Source organism: Ictalurus furcatus, chromosome 15, assembly GCF_023375685.1.
Source record: "Ictalurus furcatus strain D&B chromosome 15, Billie_1.0, whole genome shotgun sequence".
NCBI classification, from domain to species: Eukaryota; Metazoa; Chordata; class Actinopteri; order Siluriformes; family Ictaluridae; genus Ictalurus; species Ictalurus furcatus.
This window is the reverse complement of record NC_071269.1, coordinates 4047258-4068582: the sequence shown is the minus strand read 5'-3', so window position 1 is coordinate 4068582 and position 21325 is coordinate 4047258. Positions and strand designations below refer to the sequence as shown.

Sequence of the window (21325 nt, the reverse complement as noted above, 5' to 3'; positions counted from 1 at the left end):
GCCGCACAGGGATGGACAGGGTCTCTGACTCTTCTCCCGCTGTGGCTTAACGTCTCTCTGCATGCGAAGGTGATTTGCGTAGCATTAATGTGTGCACAAGGATGCTGTTAAAAGCTGCTTGAAGAAAGCACCAATAGTCACCCTTGAGAATGAATCAATGCAAAAGAAAAAAAAGTATCTAGAAAGTAACACTAAGTACACTTTGCTTAGATAGAATGTGAGTTACTGAATAATACAGCTAATTACTAATGCTGATTAATCACAAGAGACTATGGTAAAAGACATATGTTCAGGTGTGCTGTAACAACCCACACTGAAGAATTTAACTTTCTAAAGGCTGCTGGGATTTTACATGGAGTCCATTCAGAAATGCTTTTGTTTGTGGTGAGACTAACAGGAGGTTTTTTAGGATTCAGTCAATGTTAATATGAATTAATAACATTCAATAAGTTAAGAAATCTTACTTTAATCTTCAGAATTGAGTTCATGTGTTAATGTTAATTAATGTGTTAATGTTAATGAGTAATGTGTTTTCTGTTTATGAGACCAGTTACTGTGAAACAACTTGTTGAAATGGAGAGAATAAAGTTTTTATTTGCATTTCCTTCAGAATTGTGGAATTAATTATTATTAATTTAAAAGAAGGAATAAAAGGCAGAACCATCGGTATCGGTTATCGGTATCGGCCGATATCACTCTGAATAATCGGTTATCGATATCAGCTGAGAAATTTAGTATCAGTGCATCTCTACTTTCTTTCCATGTCCAGAGTTAAACATGGCACCACACACCTATTATATACACTAACAGTTATTTGTGCTGGCCATACTTTCTTTAACAACATGTTTACTCTTTTTTTTATGTTTATGAAATAAATCTTTGCAGAAAATATATATTTAAAAATGGTGTGCTTAAAGACTTCCACAGTGCTAACTTTGTATTTTAATATTGTAATTGTAAGACCAAGAAAAATTCTAAATCATGCTTTTAGTGCACTATCCTTTGTTAACGGTGCAATTGTTGATTTTTTTTTTTTTAAATTCTTACTTGTACAAATATAAATAATGGTTTAAGCCATGACCCAAGGACAAAATTTTATGTGGCTGAGCAAACCCATTTGGAAAACTGACATCCGGTCTGGAGTACTTAATTGTGTTTGGATGGGCCTCGCATTAGTCATTTTATAGACACTCTACGGGCCACTGTTGATCCTGGGGTAGAGCTTTGTGGACATGGGTAGGAATTGGGTGGGGGGACGGACGGACGGTGGATTTCAAGGAGATAAAAAAATCATTCAAATGTCTAACCCACCTATTTAACTGTTAGAAAGCTACTCTTGAAAAAAATCTTACCTAATGCACCTTTCAATGGAAAACCAAATGCAGGTAGAAATTTACATTCAAATGTAGCTCGCCAATTTGGCATCGTCATTTTGCCACCCACCCTGATAATGTGGCTATACGTATGTTGCGCATTTATATAGAAACCCGTATTGTCATCTGTCCCTTTGGTGATCACATGATTGTGTTGTGCAATATATGTGTATTCTTTTAGGTGACCCCAAAGTGGAACAGTGCAGACAGATTTATAAGGACTTCAGTTTGCTGCTGCTTACACACATAATGGAAAGTGACAACTGTTTTTTTTCTATTGTTGTTTTGTTTGTGAGTGTTGACAGAAAATGCCCTGAATGCAATGCCATAAGAGAAGTGTCCTTTGAGCCTTTGCAAGGGTCTAAAATGCCAAACACATTATGCTTTCCAGCTTGTCAATGAGCTAATTCATGATGAAACAGTCACTGTAATGAACATGAAGCCATATCAAAGCTGTCTAATCCCAAGCTTCTGCTGGACTGCGTGTCTCGTTAAATCTCTTGCATCACCGCTTCTTGTATAATTGAGTGCAGTAAAGTATTTTTTCCCCCCTTCTCTGCTAGCATCAATTACAGTACTAAGCATGAAAAACACCAGAGCAATTAGTGCCACCAAACACAGAAACACGTTCATTTCACAGGTCTTGTAGAAATAGAGTTATTTTGTTGCAGGAAATCAGTCTAAAAGACTCAACAAGACATTTATTCCTTCTTCAATCTTGTTGAGCTTTTCCTCAATCCATACATCACTGAGGAACTTTCCTTCATATGTCCTTGAGTTCATCCCATTAAGCAACTAACTGAGTGTAAAACAGCATGTTGTCTTAAATGTCTGCCAAAGCAATCTCCAAGATAAAAGTAAGCATGCACTGTTTGCGGTCTGTGCATCACTACCAAGGAAACTTTCTGCGATTGACAGGTTTTAATTAATTAAACACCGTGTCACAGGTGGGATTACTTATGACTCTTCTCAAGGATTTTTCATGCACTCTCTGTCTGACAGTTTTAATATAACCACAGTATGTCATTTACAGTATATTTAAATTTATGTCTTGGACTGTATATACACTGAAAAAAATATGGCACGACATTTGATGTTCATTAATTAATAACTTCGTTAATTCATCATATTGTCCCTTTAAAGTCCACAAAAAGAGGAGACAGCATTTTAACATGAGACAGAGTTTATCTCACAGATGGAAGTGTTCACGGATACTAAACACTTACTTAAAGTGAGCTGTAAGTGTATGTGTGCATAGTCAGCTTATCCTTCAGCTTCCTTTACAGGAGAGCACACTGAATTAACAAAAACAATGGCGTTATTGTATTAATCTGACAACTCAAAATGACAAATTAAAAGTGTGATAAAATAGCCTAGGTCCTGAGCAATTTTCACGACATTGCAATTTCATGACTTTAATTAAGTGTCTTGTGGCTTCATTAAGTTGTGTTTATGAGTGAAATCCAAATAATGGAATGTGCTATTGTATATTCCATAAGCTGCCAAATAATGAGGATGGAAGCGACATTGTTAAATTAAACCAAATTTGCAGTGAATAACTAGGAGTATATCTGCAGTAATATACTGGCAACATACTAGAGTTCTATACATTATATCATATATTTATATATATATCCATCCATCATACCACTTATCCTTTTCAGGGTCACGGGGAACCTGGAGCCTATCCACAAGGCGAGGTACACCCTGGACATGGTGCCAATCCATCACAGAGCACAATCACATACACACTCATTCATACACTACGGACACTTCGTACATGCCAATCAGCCTACCATGCATGTCTTTGGACTGGGGGAGGAAACCGGAGTACCCGGAGAAAACCCCCGCAGCACGGGGAGAACATGCAAACTCCGCACACACAGGGCCACGGTGGGAATCGAACCCCCGACCCTGGAGGTGTGAGGTGAACATGCTAACCACACACACACACACACACACACACACACACACACACACACACACACACACACACACACACGTATATATATATATATATATGCTTTAATTTGAGAAAAATCAATAACAATGTAGCATTGGACTTTTTACTCTAAATAATGTGTATGTATCACCTTTAAATTTCTATATAGTCTACACCTAAATATAGAAGGTAATTAAGATTTTAATTATTCTTAAAATTATACTATATTCATGTTTCGAAGTGAAATATACTGAATCGTACAAAAGCTATAACCTAGTTTATGCATTTGGTGATTCCTGCATTGCGCTTAGAGTTGATTGCTTAAAATGCCTGACCTACAGCGTACCCTAATAAAGCCAGGCGATGAGGAGGTGTCTGACTTGACATTAATTAGGCTCGTGATCTACAACCTCGATTCAAAAAAGTTGGGACGCTGTGTAAAATGTAAATAAAAACAGAATGCAATGATTTGCAAATCTCATAAACCCATATGTTATTCACAATAGAACATAGAAAATATGTCAAATATTTCAACTCAGTAAAATGTACCAGTTAAAGAAAAAATAAGGTCATTTTGAATTTGATGGCTGCAACACGTCTCAAAAAAGTTGGGACAGGGGAAACAAAAGGCTGAAAAAGGAAACATCCCAACTTTTTTGGAATTGGGGTTGTATGCTGATGTCTCCGAAAAAAAACTGAGAAAGTCCTGAATGATGGAGAAGAGATTGTAAGGTCATCCCAGCACTGCTGAATGGTAAATACAAGTCACTGACCATGATAAATACAAGCCACTGTATTTTCTTATCTTAACAAAACACATCTGCACTGTTAAGTAAGATCAATAGGGATTATTTTTGTTTACGATTAAAGGATCCTGTTTCTACCATAAACCATGCGGTTTTCTAAAGAACTGCAATGAGAAACTATCAAAGTGTAACAAATACTGTACCTTGCTTGGAATTGGACTGTTTGCTCGAACTGCTGTACACATACAAAATGTCTCCTTATCTTTGGCCATATTAAGTGGATGTCGTAATTTCAAAGTGAATTTGTTCAGTGGCAATTAACTTCACTAATGACCTTCATTGATATGTATTTTACTCCATGTGCTATGATTTAGACTAGTATGTGCATTTAGGTGTGTGATGAAAGCACTAATTTGGTTCTTTTTACATTAAAAATAATATTGCTGATAATATTGTTAACCCTAATCAACTAATTATGAAAATTATCATTGAAATGATGTGAAAATGTACGTGCACTGGAACTGAATGGAAGAAAAATAATTATCTTACAGTGGTGGAGTACTGGATGTCCTTCCAGATGGAAGTCTCCCGGGAGAGATCGGACACCTCAAACAGGTTGTCCACTTCGACTTCACCGATCATGTCGTGCCGGGAGAAGCGGTCAAAGTCGAACACGCTGAGGTGGAGCTTCCTGGCTTGCAGCTCATCATAGGGCACTGGGAAATGGAATATTTCATCGAATGTAGGGTTGAGTGTCTTGCGGTGGACGCGTGTCTGGAACTTCTTACGGTCAGGCAGCAGGTAGACCTTCACATAGGGGTCTGAACTGCCGCAGAGGTCTTTAGCCGGCAGGTCAAAGGCTTTGAGGATGTGGACCAGCAGGGTCTCATTTTCGTAGTCATAGCGCAGTGAGAAGTTGATCTTACCACAGGTCTTGGCACCATCTTTCTTGGCAGACTCTTCGCTCTCGAGCATACTCTGCTTGTAGAGCTCTGGATTGATACGGCCGATGCTTGTGGGCTGCTCGTCCATGTCCACATAGTCGTCTCCCAGATCCAGACTTCCCACCTGCATCTGACGGGGCAGGTGACGTTTGAAGGAGCTGTGCCTGAGAATGAGAGAGAGATATCCAGGATTTCCTAGACAAGGGTCTTGGATGTGAGGCTGAAATTGTGTTCTGTAGCTCATAGGATGAGAAAACAATTATTCTGAATCCTAGAGTTTTATTTAACTCTATTAATATTAATGCATGATATGCAATCCATTATTGAAAATGCGACAGTTGTTCGTAGGACCACTGTTATGTGGTAGTGAAATTAATTTACCCTCAAGTGAACGTTATATATTATAACGCGGTGGTCTTTGAGAACAGCATAACATGTCAAAATGATAATTAATGATTGCAAACACTTTTTGCACTATACAAAGATTAATGATCTCCCAGGTAATTGAATATGGATTAAACATCATCCAATTAATTGAATAAGAGTAAAGAGGGAATATGTCCCAATTAAATGGCGAAAGGTTTACTAATTACTTATAGATAAATAGTGTTTCGGCTATACAAGCCAAGTTTCTTGACAGTACAAGCCAAACTTGTAATTGACATTATAAATAATTACATGTATAGTGATTTTTATTTATTTATTTATTTTTAGACAGCCAGCCATTTATTCCATAGTGCTGTTCAATTCTCAAATCTGATTGGTCAGAAGGTGTCAAAAAACTTTCTATAACAGCAGCTCTGACAATAGTCCAGGCTGCAAGGCTTGTTCTAATACATTAATCATTTGTTGTTTTTTTTTTACTCCGAGCAGATATTTTATTAACAGTTAAGGAATGTGGGGAAAAGGCACAAAAGTACAGAGAAGTGTTCTGACCCGGCCTTTAACTTCCATATATAAAGTCTTTAATCAAGACTTGAAGTGATCTGAAGTGTCAGACTGGAGTTAAATGCATGTAGAGGGTTGTACCGAGTGAAGAAGACAAATCTAAAAGGGCAAACCAAAATCAAAGCCAAGAGACAGAAAAGTATCAGGCAATCAGCAGAGAGATTTAACTAGGCTTGAGGAAAACTTGCTAAACAGACAAACTGGGTCAATGCCGGAAAAGCTTGCACAGTAACCTCACTACCAGAATGCTAGGTGTGAGGCTGCTATGATTCAATCAAAGTCTGGGTTATTTATGGAGAGTTTGCTAATTGGTAACAGGTGGCTATGAGTAGAAGTCTGGGGAACTAGATCGTGGTGGTTTAAGTGATTGTGCTTGTATTTTGTTGTTTGGCTGAGGATTTTGGAAAATACAGGCTATAAGTTTCTTATGTTAACTGCCCAAATAAACATTTGGACCAGTCAGAATACATTACCAAATTGAGCTACAGTGACGTTTACGTTTACATGCACATCAATATTCTGATATTAATTAAAATTTGGCAATATTCTAATTAGTATCGAGTCATTTACACACCGCAGTCTGATTGCCCAATTCAGATTAAGACAATATTCTGATTTCACAAATTCCCACCCCTGGAATATGAATATGCCTGTTTTAATCTGACATTTGTTGCTTGTAAACACTTTATTCTGAAAATCCACTGAAAGGAGATATATGCGGATGTTCATGCTGCAAGGGTAACAAGGGCAGCATCTTGAATCTCCCAGGATATAACAGCGGATAAGTAAAAGCACATGTGTAAATACTTACACCCATGTATTCTGGAATGTTCCGATGCCTATACACATATAAACATCATATTTGGAATATGGCTGCAACCTGAATATAGACCTTAAACAGAATTTGTTGTGCATGTAAACGTAGCCAATGATGTTCATTAAAGATCAATAAAGACATCTAATGAACAATGACATCTAGATACACTCTGAGCTCAGGGATATCGAGGTGACAGCTGATGAAGTGCAAGAACAGATCAAAAAGTAGGTCTGGTTTTATAAGGTGTTATTTTCACCCTGTTGGTGGCATGTTGTTTTGGTCATTTTCAATGGAAATGTCATAAGAGTATTATATTTCTTGTGCTTAATAATGTCATTGATATGGCAGGACTGGTTGAGGGTAGATAAATAATTGAATGACAATATTTGAATACCACCACTTCTACTACTGCATGAACATATCACACTGCCATTTTATTAAGCATATTTCCTCATCATCTTGTGACATTAATTTGTTGCTATGACATGGAAATTCATGCATGGATCATTGGCATAAAGACACCAGTCTAAAGATGGATACCTTTCTCATCTCTATGCTCCTTCGTAGCATCGTCAACATTTAACTTTACCAGCACACAAACTGAAGTCTTCAACAAGCGGATTATTAAATTCTCTCGATGTGTATGCGTATTGGAAGGGCTGCTCTTGAAAGCATGTAGAACTAATCAGATTGCTTCAGAGACGTTGCCACTGTGGTGAATGCTATCCTTGGTAAAGTAAGCAGTAACTTGATGTGGACATGCTGATCTGACTCTAAATTAATTGTGTGCAGGCGTGTGTATGTGTTTCAGCCACTCTCTGCATGCGCTTATAGAGAATGTTTTACCGATTTTCTAAATGTTTCCACGTGCTTTGTTCATTGAGAGGGTAAACAAGGTTGTGTGGAGTGTTTTGAAGAAAATCAAAATTTTTAGACTCTGGTTTTATTACTATGTTCATGAGTACCAATGAAGCTGTATATCTCTTCAGAGTTTTTATTTAAACTTCTGATTTTTGAGATTTCTGCACGTGTGGCTCAATGACTGCTTCTCTGGATGCTCCCACATTAGATTCACACTACTCAAAAAAAAAAAAAAAAAAAAGTTTCCAAATCCAAGTCTCAAGGTTGTTTAACTAAATAATCTCACTCGGATTAACGGCTTTCCTGTGCTCATTCTAGGACTCTTACAATCTGCTCATACTAAACACCCTTTCAGCACACTCTGTCTATCTTTAATTATCTATACCAGTATACTGTCATTTTTAATTTTGAATAACAGAACAGTTTCCTGCTGAGTCGGGGTTCTCTCAAGGTTTCTTTCTCATGTCTTCTCAGGAAGTGTTTACCTCTCCACTGTGGCCTCTGGCTTGCTCATTAGGGATCTAAATCTACATCTGGATTTCTGTAAAGCTGAGTGTTACAATTTTTATGCAAGTAAAATTGAAAAATTCATGGGGGTTGCCTTTTTTTTTCATATGATACCCTGCATCTACACCGCCAATTCCAAAAAAGTTGGGGCGCTGTGTAAAATGTAAATGAATGTAAATAAAAACAGAATGCAGTGATTTGCAAATCTCATAAACCCATATGTTGTTCACAATATAACATAGAAAACATGTCAAATGTTTGAACTGAGGAAATTTACCGTCTCAAAAAAGTTGGGACGGGGGCAACAAAAGGCTGGAAAAGTAAGTGTTACTAAAAAAACAACAGCTGGAGGTTAATTGGCAACAGGTCAGTAATATGATTGGGTATAAAAAGAGTCTCTTAGGGAGGCAGAGTCTTTCAGAAGTAAAGATGGGCAGAGGTTCACCAATCTGTGAAAAACTGCATCTACAATTTGTGGAACAATTACAGAATAATGTTCCTCAATGTAAAATTGTGTAAAAAAAAGACTATGAATATCTCATCATCTACAGTACATAATATCATCAAAAGATTCTGAGAATCTGGAGATTTCTCCAGATTCTCAGAATCTTTTGATACTTACTTCTGAAAGACTCTGCCTCTCTAAGATACTCATTTTATACCCAATCATGTTACTGACCAGTCGCCAATTAACCTCCAGCTGTTTCTTTTAAGTAACACTTACTTTTCCAGCTTTTTGTTGCCCCGTCTTAGCTTTTTTGAGACGTGTTGCGGCCATCAAATTCAAAATTACCTTATTTTTTTCTTAAAACGGTACATTTACTCAGTTTAAACATTTGATATGTTTTCTATGTTCTATTGTGAATAACATATGGGTTTATGAGATTCGCAAACCATTGCATTCTGTTTTTATTTGCATTTTACACAGTGTCCCAACTTTTTTGGAATTGGGGTTGTACTTCCTCTTGCAAAGACTGTCAGGTTAACAAATTAGCATGAGAAACAATTGGTCTTTATTAGAGGGTATGCAAAAAAACAATGATTGCAACACAGACAATTTTATTTGGCATGGGAGGACATTCACTACATGACACCACCGATTCTCATCTGCCCCGAGTTGTTCTTCCTCTCTCCATAGTAAGTAGGCTAAATAAATGGAATGTGTAAATGAAAGACTACATAACTGCTTGTGTTGTCTTTTTTGACTGGCTCTAGGGTGCGGCATAAACTTGTAGTGTTGGGTGAAAGTGGTTTATTCTTCCACACAGCACATAAGAATCACAGTGAGAACAAAACAAACAAGTAACCAAAGGATACTACTGTCACATTCACCATTGCTCAGTTACTGTGGTTACCTGTCTAAAAATTACATTTTCTTTTAGATTTATTCATTTAGCAGATGCTTTTATCCAAAGTGACTTATGAATGAGGAAATATAAGCAAAGCGATATATCAAGTGGAGAACAGTACAAGTGGTGCTACCTTACAAGATTTTTAGTTGAGTTCTAGAGGAGCAAAGTGCATAGAGCAGAAATATAAGAGCCAGTGTAAGTGCAGTTTGTTTGTTTGTTTTTTTGAGTGGGGACAATTTAGGGGTTCAGTTAAGTGAATATTATAGAAGGACATTTGTAGGATCCATTAAATGGTACATACCACTGCAAAATAAATTTTTTAAAAAATTATATATATATATATATATTTATATATATATATATATATATATATATATATATATATATATATATATATAATGCTATGATTATATATGGGACATATTATTAAGTTAATTTTAGGGTCATTTGAAATAGTCTTGTTCTATTGGCAGATTTACTGTACTCCCATATTTAAGGAATAATACACAATGGGGGCATGCTGTTATAGGAAAATAATCAATGACACAGTGATTTTATAAACTGTGCGATCTGACACAAAGGAGAAGTAGTGTTAACATAGCCTACTAGTAGTTCATTATTTTTCAATAACAGAGCATCCTGAAGTGTTTAATCCATCTTACACCACAGATATTTGCCAATGCTGACAATATTTTTTTATTCATTAAAGTATGACATGTACATTTTGCCTCGTTAGTTACGTTTAATATTGTGGAATTTCTGTGAAACAAGTTTGGTTAAATATGCTATAGCATATGTCATTCAAGTTACAGCCTTACCTCTGACTGTTTCAAAGCTCTGACACTGGAGTCTGCTTCCGTAAATGCTAATTAAACATCTCGCAGAACGTTTCACTATACACATTTAAAAAATCTGTATTGTAAGATTAAAGTCCTTCTGTAAGTTGTTACTATAGAAAAGACACCATATTCAAACAAGCACATTAATATAAACCTTGCAGGTGGTACTACTGTCAGAGCTGCTGTTGTAGAAAATGAATCAACACTATAGTATAATAACCTGTGGTATAATGACTTTTTTTGGTATTGTTTTGCAGTGGATATCCTCTCCTTTCTGTAGTTAAAAAAAACAAAAAAAACAAAAACACCTTCCTTCTGTTATCGAAATGTTTACAAACACAGGACCAATTACATATTTAGTTGAAGGTCATTCGTATGTCATCATTTTGAAAACATATATTTGATCTGTCTGTGACATTCAGGACCGGAAACCTCCTTAGCATTATGGGGACTTTCCTTGTTAGCTGGATGTTATTGTCATCTGTCTGAAGTGTGCACTTATTACCACTAGGCATGTTGACCCTGTTAATGCTCAGTCTGCTATTGTTACCTCCTCTGGGTGTAATAATGATACTAGCCTGTCTCTTGTACAGTATATACCTCTCCTTTATATAATTCAGTTCAGTTCTTAATGCTCTTGTTTTTTCAGTCTGGTTTGTTGTGCCAGTAAACTCTGCACACGGATCCATCAAAATTGTGTTGCCCAATTTGTGCGGGAAGAAAAATGTTTCTACGAATAAATATACTGAAAGCCACTGCAACAGTGTCCATCATCTAGGGATGTAAACAAATATGAATACATTATCCGGAATGAACCGATACAAATACAAATTCTTTAGAACGCTTGCCAGAATGGTTCATATCACATCTGGTTGAGGTGTACATTGGGATTGGGATCCTGCTGAAACAAACAAACAAAAAAGTTCAAATGGGATGTTTTTATATTCAAGACTGAGTGAGCAGTCAGATATGAAGCTTGTTGGACAAACAATGACTATGTTCATCCATTGCTTAGTAACTGCCTAGTCAGGGTCTCAGTGGGTTGAATTAGGCAACAAGTATGCCTATACATTATAATGGGAAATTCAATTCATTAGAAAATATTGTGGGTAGGTACAAACAAAAATGATAATTTTAAAAAATAAAAGTCTGAACTCGAGTGATGTAGCTGAGGTTGAGAAACTGCCAGAGACAGAATTCACACACCATGCTGACAGTGCTGGCATTTCTATCTCTGGGTTTTTTCCAAGTGTTTCTCGGGCATTGTGGTTAGATTAGGCCACTCCTACTTTAGGTTTTAATCTGAATACAGACACAGATACCAATATTTGGAGCATTATATAGATACAGTTAAAGATAGGGGCGTTGTGTTACACTACTCTTATGCTAGAAAGTTTATATATGTATTACTATTTCTTAATTATTGATCTGAAAGAACATCCAATTGAAAGTTTTATTTTGTATTTTGTTAATATTGCAATACTGATATTTACCGGTATTTATTTCTATATTTATGTATGTTTATTCTGATGTTTTAATTCTTGTTCTGTTTCTCTATTAGCCACTCCTACCTTTTTCAAAAGACCAGTTTGTATAGGTTCCAGGTAAAATGCAAGTTTTTTACTGTTAGGTTTGAAAATTGTGTTTTAGACGTGTAAGATTTCACAAGTGAAACTGGAGCCTTGGTTAACAATTGCTTAAGAATATAGGCTTCAGGAATGGAATGGATTTTATCGTCTATTTTTTTGTATTTTGTGTGTGTTTGAATAAAGTTGTACTTGTTTATGGACTTCTAGTCTGTATTGATGAGTAAGAACTACTTCTCCTGCATTATAGCTACAAGGAAAGGTAATTGTGTACTTTGTCTCGAAACAGTTGTTATAGAGTTTAGCAATGAATTCATAACCATTTTATGTACTAACTTTCTGGGTTACTTATAGAGGATTTAACCAGGTTAGTAGTAGGACCACGTATTGGTATTGTAAAAATTGTATGATGTGTAGCATGTTGCATTTTTATTATAACAATCTATATGTGTGTGTGTGTGTGTCTATGTATGTATATATATATATATATATATATATATATATATATATATATATATATATATATATATATATGTGTGTGTGTGTGTGTGTGTGTGTGTGTGTGTGTGTGTATATATATGTATGTATGTATATATATACATATATATATATATATATATATATATATATATATATATATATGAAAATGTTCATGTGTAAGTATATAATAAAGTGTTATGTGTGCTACCTGGTAGATGAGGCTGGTTCTGTGGTCTGTCTCTGCATGCGCTGTGTGCGCCGCAGAAAGTGGTCCTTCATGGAGAGCTGTACCTCTGCTGGAATGTCCGGTGACGTGTGGCTGATCTTCATGGCTGCCTCCAGGAAGCCCATGGGTGTCAGCGACTCCTTAACTTTCTCCATGGCCATGCCAACCAAGGGCTGCTGGGGACTGGGCACACGCGACAGCGGCTGAAGGGACGGGTAGCTGTCCGTGGTTAGGGCGACGGAACTGGAGGACGTCACGGCCTTGTTGCGCCAAGGTATCCAGCACAGTTTCCAGGAAGCTAATGCCACCAGTAGCAGCAATGCCAAACTGCACGTCACTAGGATGCCAACGGGGATGCCAACAGTGACGTCTGTAACCAGGAAGAGAGAAGCCAAGAAAACGTAGTGCCACAATATGGAGAAACAGATGGCATGGACAGTGAGACAGACAGAAACATACATGTTTAGGTTCAAGCATATATTTTTCCCTGTTATAGACACATTGTACATGCACATATCATCACTGACATTGAGGTCACTGACAGTGGTTATACAGACAGCAAAGGAAATCTGTAATCCTCACTTGGCAAAACAAAAGGCTGTTGAAAAGTGATGATCATAACACTCCCACACAAATACATTGCAATGTAATTAATCACTTAAACAGCATAGCTATAGGCCTATAATCGACTTTCAAAAAAAACAATTCCACTGGAAGATGTTGCAATGCTGCCATCTGTGAAATGCCCATGAGTGAGTGTGGGCGGAAACAAATGCACATTTTCTCCTATATAGAATACGCTTGGAAATGAGCTAGAACACCATAAAGCTGTAGAGACTCCCAGAATGCTGACAAGCACTATGCAAACATTGATTTGAAATGAAAAGGTGGAAGAGAAGTGGCAACAGAACTGTCATTCAGCATGCGGCTGGGAGCTCTAGCATTTTTTATTTATTTATTTTAAATAATCTCAAGACAGGATGATTATTATTATTTTCTTCTCCCCAAGATGTGCAAGCTGAGCAAGAAAGACTGACTTTGTTTCTTTTTATTGAAGCCGAGGTCGCCTATTGCCCACCGGCTTTGATTAGTTTGATTTATCTGCAGTAATGTGCATGGAGGGATCCCAGAGCTTGTTGAGTAGGCAAATGAAACACAAATCTCTAGACACGCATGGATGTCCGCAGCCAAGTCTAATTTGAGGTTTTTCAAACTTTACTCATTTTTGTCTCGGGAACCTCGTTCGTTTTTTTCACAAAGCCTTTTGTTGAGCAATGACATAGGTTAGATTGTAATGAGTAAAATGATTTTTTAACAACTCAAACGATGAAGACAATGAGCTCTGTGTAGGGCTAATTCACATGGGAACAGCAGACTGAATATAACTTCATATCTAGAGTTCCCCTGTGCATCTGAAATGTAATTAGCCTAGACAGACATTTTTATGAAATTTAAACATATAAATGAAAAACATACTAGAAGTCTGTTAAGCAAGCACAAGAGGAAATTCTTGGATGATAAAATGTGATGTTCCATGCAGTTCCCACATCCAGACCCCTGTGTTGTTTTATTTCCCTCATTCTTGTAAGTATTACCCACAGTTAGAGATTTTGGTATCACTTTACCTGTACAATAACTGTACATGAACAATCATGCAATAATACCTGAATTAATACTTACTTAAATATGAACTAAGGATGAGTTAAGGCATGTACTAATCACAAACTAATGAAGAGCTAACCTTAACTACGACGTGGGTTTTATGAATTCAAGTGCGAATAACAACCACCTTAAGTATGTTAGTACATGTTTGTTAGTTAATATATTAATTAACACGTAGGGGTAAGCTTAATCAAACATGCTCTATGAGAAAGAATACGGATTAAACGTACATAATGTGATGTACACAAACATCATTGGATGGTACTGGATTACTTTCATAATGTATATTGACGGACTGATCATTTCATCTCAACCCATTTTGCATCATTCTCCATCCATTTCTCTTCAAATCCCCAGAGCATGTACTAGAACTACAGTGGGCTTTTGAAGAGAAATGGATGGAGATGGAGAATAGATGGAGAAATTACCCCTACATGTTAATTAATATGTTAACAAACAAATATGTACTAAAATGTGCTTAAGGTGGTCATTATTCATGCATGAATTCATAAGACCTAAGTCATAGTAAAGGTTAGCTCTTCATTAGCTTGTGATTAGTACATGCCTTAACTCATCATTAGTTCACATTTAAGTAAGTATTCAGGTATTAGTACACGATTATTCATTTACTGTTATTTGTAAAGTGTTACCGAGATATTTCTTAACATAATGTCTACTCTGTACGATTCACTGATAATCCTGAAGCATAAAGAAGGGATTTCTAGAACCAGTGATTTATTCTTCCAGTAGATTTACACCATCATTTCGTCTGGGGCTTCCCCTTGTAATCTGAAATTGCAATACAAAGTCTGCCTGTCTGTCTGTCAACATTTCCATTCCCCCTCGCTGATAGCACAGCTGGGGCCTTTTGACCAGCTTAGCAATCAATGCTTACTGTGAGTGCTTATTTAACACTGCACTTTATAGAGTGAAAGGATCATTCCTCCCCCCCTAAAAAAAAAATCACTTTCATGTTATTTTTAGATTCTAAACCTCTGATCACATGTAGTCACCATAGGTGTAGTCAGTCTGTCTTTTCATCTAACACAAAAATAGAAATGAGCAAACTGGGGTACAAATTTTATACCACAGAGGTCCTAGACATGCTATGACCTACTGTACATGTATTTTAAAGATTATTATTTTAAAGGAGTTTCCAGTGACAGTAAGAGGTAATGTGTAAGGATGTTTTCCAACAAGAGCCATCACTATGGAGGGCTTTGTGGTTTCTTGGTAACATGACAAGCTGCATTTTGTTTTTTGAGAAAGACAAAAAGGCTGGAGATGGAACGACTGTTTATAGCTGCTATAACATAAGGGATAAGAAGAACTATCAAATCATGGATGTTCCACAACATAAGCTGTTGTGTCAAAGTATGATGTGTCATTCTTTAATTAAAAAATGGTAATAGTTGGAGTTTGCTGTCGTAAAAGAGGAATAAAACACTTCATGACATGTTGTTATTGGAAAATAATAACCTACGTTGTGAAATAATCAACTTTGCGACGAGCCTCATCACAGCACCCCATCACGGATGACTTTCACTGCCGTTAACAGCAGAACAAATTCCACAGGTATTGTACAATAAAAAGCTTTTTAATATTTGATATTTAATTCAAACTCACTACCCATATTTAACTCAAACTTGTGTCCTTGAGATTGCTGTACAGATTTACACTGGCAGACTACAAGTGTCCTTGTCTTAACAGGCAATCTGTCATAATTAAACAAATCTGATTTCATGCTCCATTATTACCACAAAGAGTGTTAGTATCCTGGAATAATAATAATGTCTGTATTCATTTCACTTCATAGCATTGTTATTAGGACGGCACGGCAGCAGGGAGTATTTCCGCTCCAGGGTTCCCGGTTCGATCCTGAGCTTAGGTTATTGTTTGGAGGTCTACCTGTGTCCATGTGAGTTTCCTTCATGTTATTGGGTTTACTTGTACCTCTGATAGATAGGGCTAAATTGCTCCCTAACGTTTGTCATTATTATTCCTGTCAATGGACTGGCATCCCATCCGCCAATTTTCACACACCACAATGACCCTGACCAGTAAAAAGTGCTTATTGGAGATGATTTCCCAGTTTGTTAATGTAACCAGCATATCTTTTCACACAAGGTTTTTAGAAATTCTAACATTCATAAGCAATTTTATTGTACTCCTTATAAATTAAGTAACATTTAAGTTAAAGATATTAAAGAAAGCAAATAAATATGTTTAACTTCAAAAAAGGAAAAAAAAATCAAGAGGAACAACTACAGCACTCATGCACCCTTTCTGACCCCATTTTAAATAAGTAATAAACCATGACAGGGAATAATGTTATAGGAAAATAATAAAAGGATGGGTTGGTGTGATTATTTTCTAATAACAGCACATGTTTAATTCCTCGTATACCACAGCAACTGTATTAATCGTGTATTAAAGAATGACACATTATACGTTCAGACCGAACTATCAAAGCTGTTGTTATAATTTGAGAATTATTGAGGATAGATTTCAGATTTGTAACAGCACTGTGGTATAAATGAACTTAGCACCTTTAAAATCTGGTATTTGTTTCAGAGCTGCCACTTGGAAGTGTCTAATAGTCAAACCAGATCCCCGTGGAATAAACATAAGACATGCTGTTTCTGTATCTGGTAGACTTAAACAGCTTCATTCAGTATCTGGTCAGAGGAAGTCTGGCTGTTCCCATTTCTCAATAGATGGCAAGATGTGCATAACAGCATCAAGGAAAGACAGCTTTTCTGCAATGAAAAATAGCACACGCTGTTTATAGCAGCCATAATGGAAATGGTTGCTGCCAATTTTGCATGTTTAATTGCTTGCTTTTCTCTTGCAATAAAAGATAAAACTTTACAATTGCCCTTTTTATTTTTTTTATTTTTTGCAATTGATACAAAACACAATGAAGAGAAAGACAGGCTAGTTATTAAAGCCATACTAAGCTCAACTGTTTGGCCTATAGCTCATATGGGCTGTGCTTGATGGTAACTAACTGCAAACCAGAAAATGAAGTTCAAACATCAGCGAGTTAAAATCTAACATTTAGGAAAAAAGCTTTTTATTCGGCTCGTTAAAAGCGATACAGTGTTTGAGCATTTAATGCAGTAATTGCAACTGAATTAGTGTGCCTTTACAAATTAATTTCACAGCCTAGCAATAACAATTCTAGTGTTAATGGAAAAAGAAATATCTAGCTTTTTCAAGGCTATTTCATTTCTAATAATGTGATTATAGAGATATTATTAGGTGGGTGTAATAATTTTGTCATGCTGGTAAATCTTTTCTCCAGAATCTAAGCACTTAATCCAACTACACATTATTACTGAGTGGATAAAAAGGTGCTTAGCACTTGATGTGGTAACACAATTTAACAGTCACACAATATTCTCCGGTGGCCAGTATTTTGCATCTCTCCATTATTTCATTATTTATTCACATGTTCAGTGGAAATTCTGAATGGAATTAAGCATAATTGGATTTGAAATTATAGGAAATTAATCAACAAGGGGGTGGTGTGACATGTAGCAGAGTTACTGTTACCACCACGAAGTTGATTATTTTCATATAAAAGCATGTCCCCAACATGTTTTATTCCTTTTATACCACAGCAAAATTGCCAATAATTAAAAAAATTTTCATTAATTTACGAACATTTTGTATTTTTTCCCCATTTATAGTTGTGTATGTTGTAGAATGGCCACGAAACAAGTGAAATTCCTGACTTATTATGGCTTATGTTATAGCAGCTATAAACAGTTGTTCTTTCACAAGCCTCAATTTTATTCTCGTTCTCCAAGACAAAAAAAAACCAAACACCTTAATATCTTAGTGAGAAACTGGAAAGTGTAAAAGGTCCTCTGTCTTGTAGAACAGCTTTACCTCTGACTGTTACAAAACTCTGACCCAGGAGACTCCTTCCATAAATGCTAAATGAACATCTTCTCACAGAAAACTGCCATATCAAGAATGACTCACGTTACACAAGTCACTGTATAAGTTGTTGCTGAAAATTAGATCAAGCATATTAAATAGAGCGCATTAATATTAACCTTGACACTGGACCTACTGTCTGAGCTGCTGATATAAAAAATTCATCAACACTTCAGAATTGAGAATTCAGCAGCACTGTGGTACAAACTTCTTTTAAAAAGTCCAAGCTTATTGCTAGTAGTTTTAGCAATACACTGACGCGAAATATGAGTAAATAGATAGTGTTCACAAGTAAACTATCGTTCTAAAAGGATAGTCAAAGTGGACATGTACAATACTCAAAGCCAGCACAGAATTCTCATCATAATGGCCTTTTAGGTATGAAACAGACAGATTGTCTTGCATGAATTGCTTCTCTTGTCAGTTACTGCTGACGTGTAAGATCCATCAAAAGGCACAGAGGCACAGTGTATGAGTGAAGCCTGGTTTAATATTCCACCCCAGGAGACATGGCTAATGAGCCACAAAGGTGTGAGAGTGTGGGCCCAGCGGGTCTGATCATCCCATCCCAACGATTAACACTCCATTAACGAGCCACTTGTCCGTAGATTGCAGGTTTGCAATCAACCACTTGTGCTGAGAGATCAGTATGTAACCAAATATGTATACATTATTCAGAATGAACAGATAACATGTTCTAAACAGTTACAAACACAGGAGTGAATAGGAGGTGCACTATAATAATAATAATAATAATAATAATAATAATAAGTATCAGTATCATTACATCTGGTTGAGACAACTTGATCATTGTTACTAGGATCTGGTAGGACACAATAAAAAAACTCATGCGAGTGGTAGGGTTGACACAATACCATAAACGTATCATAAACTATACTACACCAGCTGAAGTATCACGATACCAAATAGTATCAGGATACCATGCAATCTTGTGTTAATTCATAATTCAACTCTACAAAATGAACCAAATTTACAGAAATACATACATATAAATGAAAACAGACAAACCAAATTTTCCACTGAATACTTCCGAATACTTCATTAATGAGAATGAATAACTGGCTATTGGAAAACTCAAGAACAATCATTCAATTGGCAAGCAACTAATTCAATGTGCCACATAATTCATCTATTGTCCCTTAGAGCAATGAAATCATGCAAATGGATTTTAAGAATGAACACAACATTAGGAATGAATAACTGAATTTGGAAACTCATACGCTTACTAGCAAACATGGCTAATTTTAGTATTTACACACAGTGGTTAGCATAGCGTTGGCTCGCTTACTAGCAAACAGGAAATCTTTAAAGATTAAGGTAAAGAATTTAGGTTAAATGAAGTGTCACTGATCTTTGTGTATACTGCAAAGACAGTGAGATGTGTCGTTTTACCGAAAATAGTATTAACTGCCGCACATACGACATTACTTATGGTACTACCATATTGATGATACTACCGTTTAAAAAATACCGTGGCATCGGCGTTATTTTGAAGCGTTAGTATCGCCTTATTTCTCACACGGGACAAAGAGGATTAAGTAGGTGAGTAAGTATCGCGATACTACTGTAGTACCAGTGTACAGTGCAACCCTAGCGAGTGGTCAGATCACTGTGAGATGCATTTGGTATTTATTCATTCATCTTGATCAGGGTTGCGGTGGTGTAAATTAGACTACTTGCTTGTTTATATTTTGGGAAATAGAACCAAATTAATTTCACAATTTAAACATTGTGAGCAGGTACAAAAATATTAACAGGAATGAAAAACAGTGATGTAGCTGAGGTTGAGGAACAGTCAGAGCCAGAATTCATATACCATGCTGATACAATTTCTACCGCTGTTTATGGGGGCATAGTGGTAGGGTTCATATTTTACAAATAAATCTGGTTTACAGCACACCCTCTTTGTGTATAAATCCAAATACAGATGCAGATAAGTTCAAAATGTCCCTGTTATTTTAGAACACTTGTGCGTGTTATATCTCATTTCAAAGCATATGCTGGTGTACTTGGCACTGATCATGTATCATAAGGGAACATGAGATCACTGTAGCACCTAATATAGACTAGCTAAGACACTCTGCTTAAATAATTAAATAAACCAAGACCTCATTAAGTCACTCTAAGATAATAATATGTATTAATCACTCTAGTCCTGTGGTGGAATTCACAAACATTACAAGACACGTCTCGACCTGCTGCTTTGCAGTCTTCATACATGAATAAAAATGCATAGACTACAGAAAATTCTAAATGATAACTACCTTGTGTCTTCCTGTTACTCCCAAACCTCAAACTGGCCACAAAAATGCCATTAATACATGGAATTTTTTTGTTTTTGAATAAAATTGATTGAATAAAAAATATTCCTGCATAGTGTACAATTTCTGAGAGGAAATATTCAAAATGATCATTAATTCAGTAATTTAGATATCTCGTAAGCCCTTGCTCTATGCATATCACAGTATGTACATTTCGATAATGTCGATATATTGTGCAGCCCTAGTTAAAGGGCATCACAAGCCCTTCCTAAAGGGCTTCAAACCAGCTGTAGAGTTCTCTGTACAGAATGTTTAAGAGTTTACCCAGAAGCACAAACAGAAAAACGCTTAAGGGTACTGGATGGAACATGTTTGCTTAGAGTGCGCTGTAAAACAAAAAGCATATCCAATGTAGAAATCAGAAAGTCAGAGCAGTACATACTTTTGGAAATAAATGGGGTTTAGTACCCTAGCTTGATTAAATAATTTAGCAAATATGTTAGTCAAAACAGTGTTCGAAGTATCAGAAAACAATTCCAGGCTTTAAGGATTTTGTGCCTAATATTGGCAGGGCTCGGATTTTTACTTTTCCATCAATAAATAACGCCTTAACCATAAAGCTCTGGCTCTCGAAATGATAAAAAATGTGCTTGTGAAGCCAGCATTCAAACTGCGTAAACATACAGAACCAGTCCAGGAGCAATGATGTTAATTCTACACACAGGTTCATTCCCTTCACATTAATAATAATTTAAAAAAAAGTGTAGTAATTAAATTGTCCAAATAAGTTTGTATACGTCCTATCAGTGTTT

The 21325-nt window shown here is 36.3% G+C and overlaps 1 protein-coding gene across 1 annotated transcript in view; it reads right to left on the bottom strand.

The window, feature by feature from the left end:
• syt6a (synaptotagmin VIa) overlaps positions 1-21325 on the bottom strand; it is a 50984-nt gene that overhangs the window by 8693 nt on the left and 20966 nt on the right. The window contains exons 2-3 of the mRNA XM_053643015.1: positions 12604-12991; positions 4611-5169 (exon numbers count right to left, since the gene is read on the bottom strand). Of these exons, the coding sequence (XP_053498990.1) occupies positions 4611-5169; positions 12604-12782 (738 nt within the window). The 5' untranslated portion in view covers positions 12783-12991. The remainder of the gene's footprint in view (positions 1-4610; positions 5170-12603; positions 12992-21325) is intronic.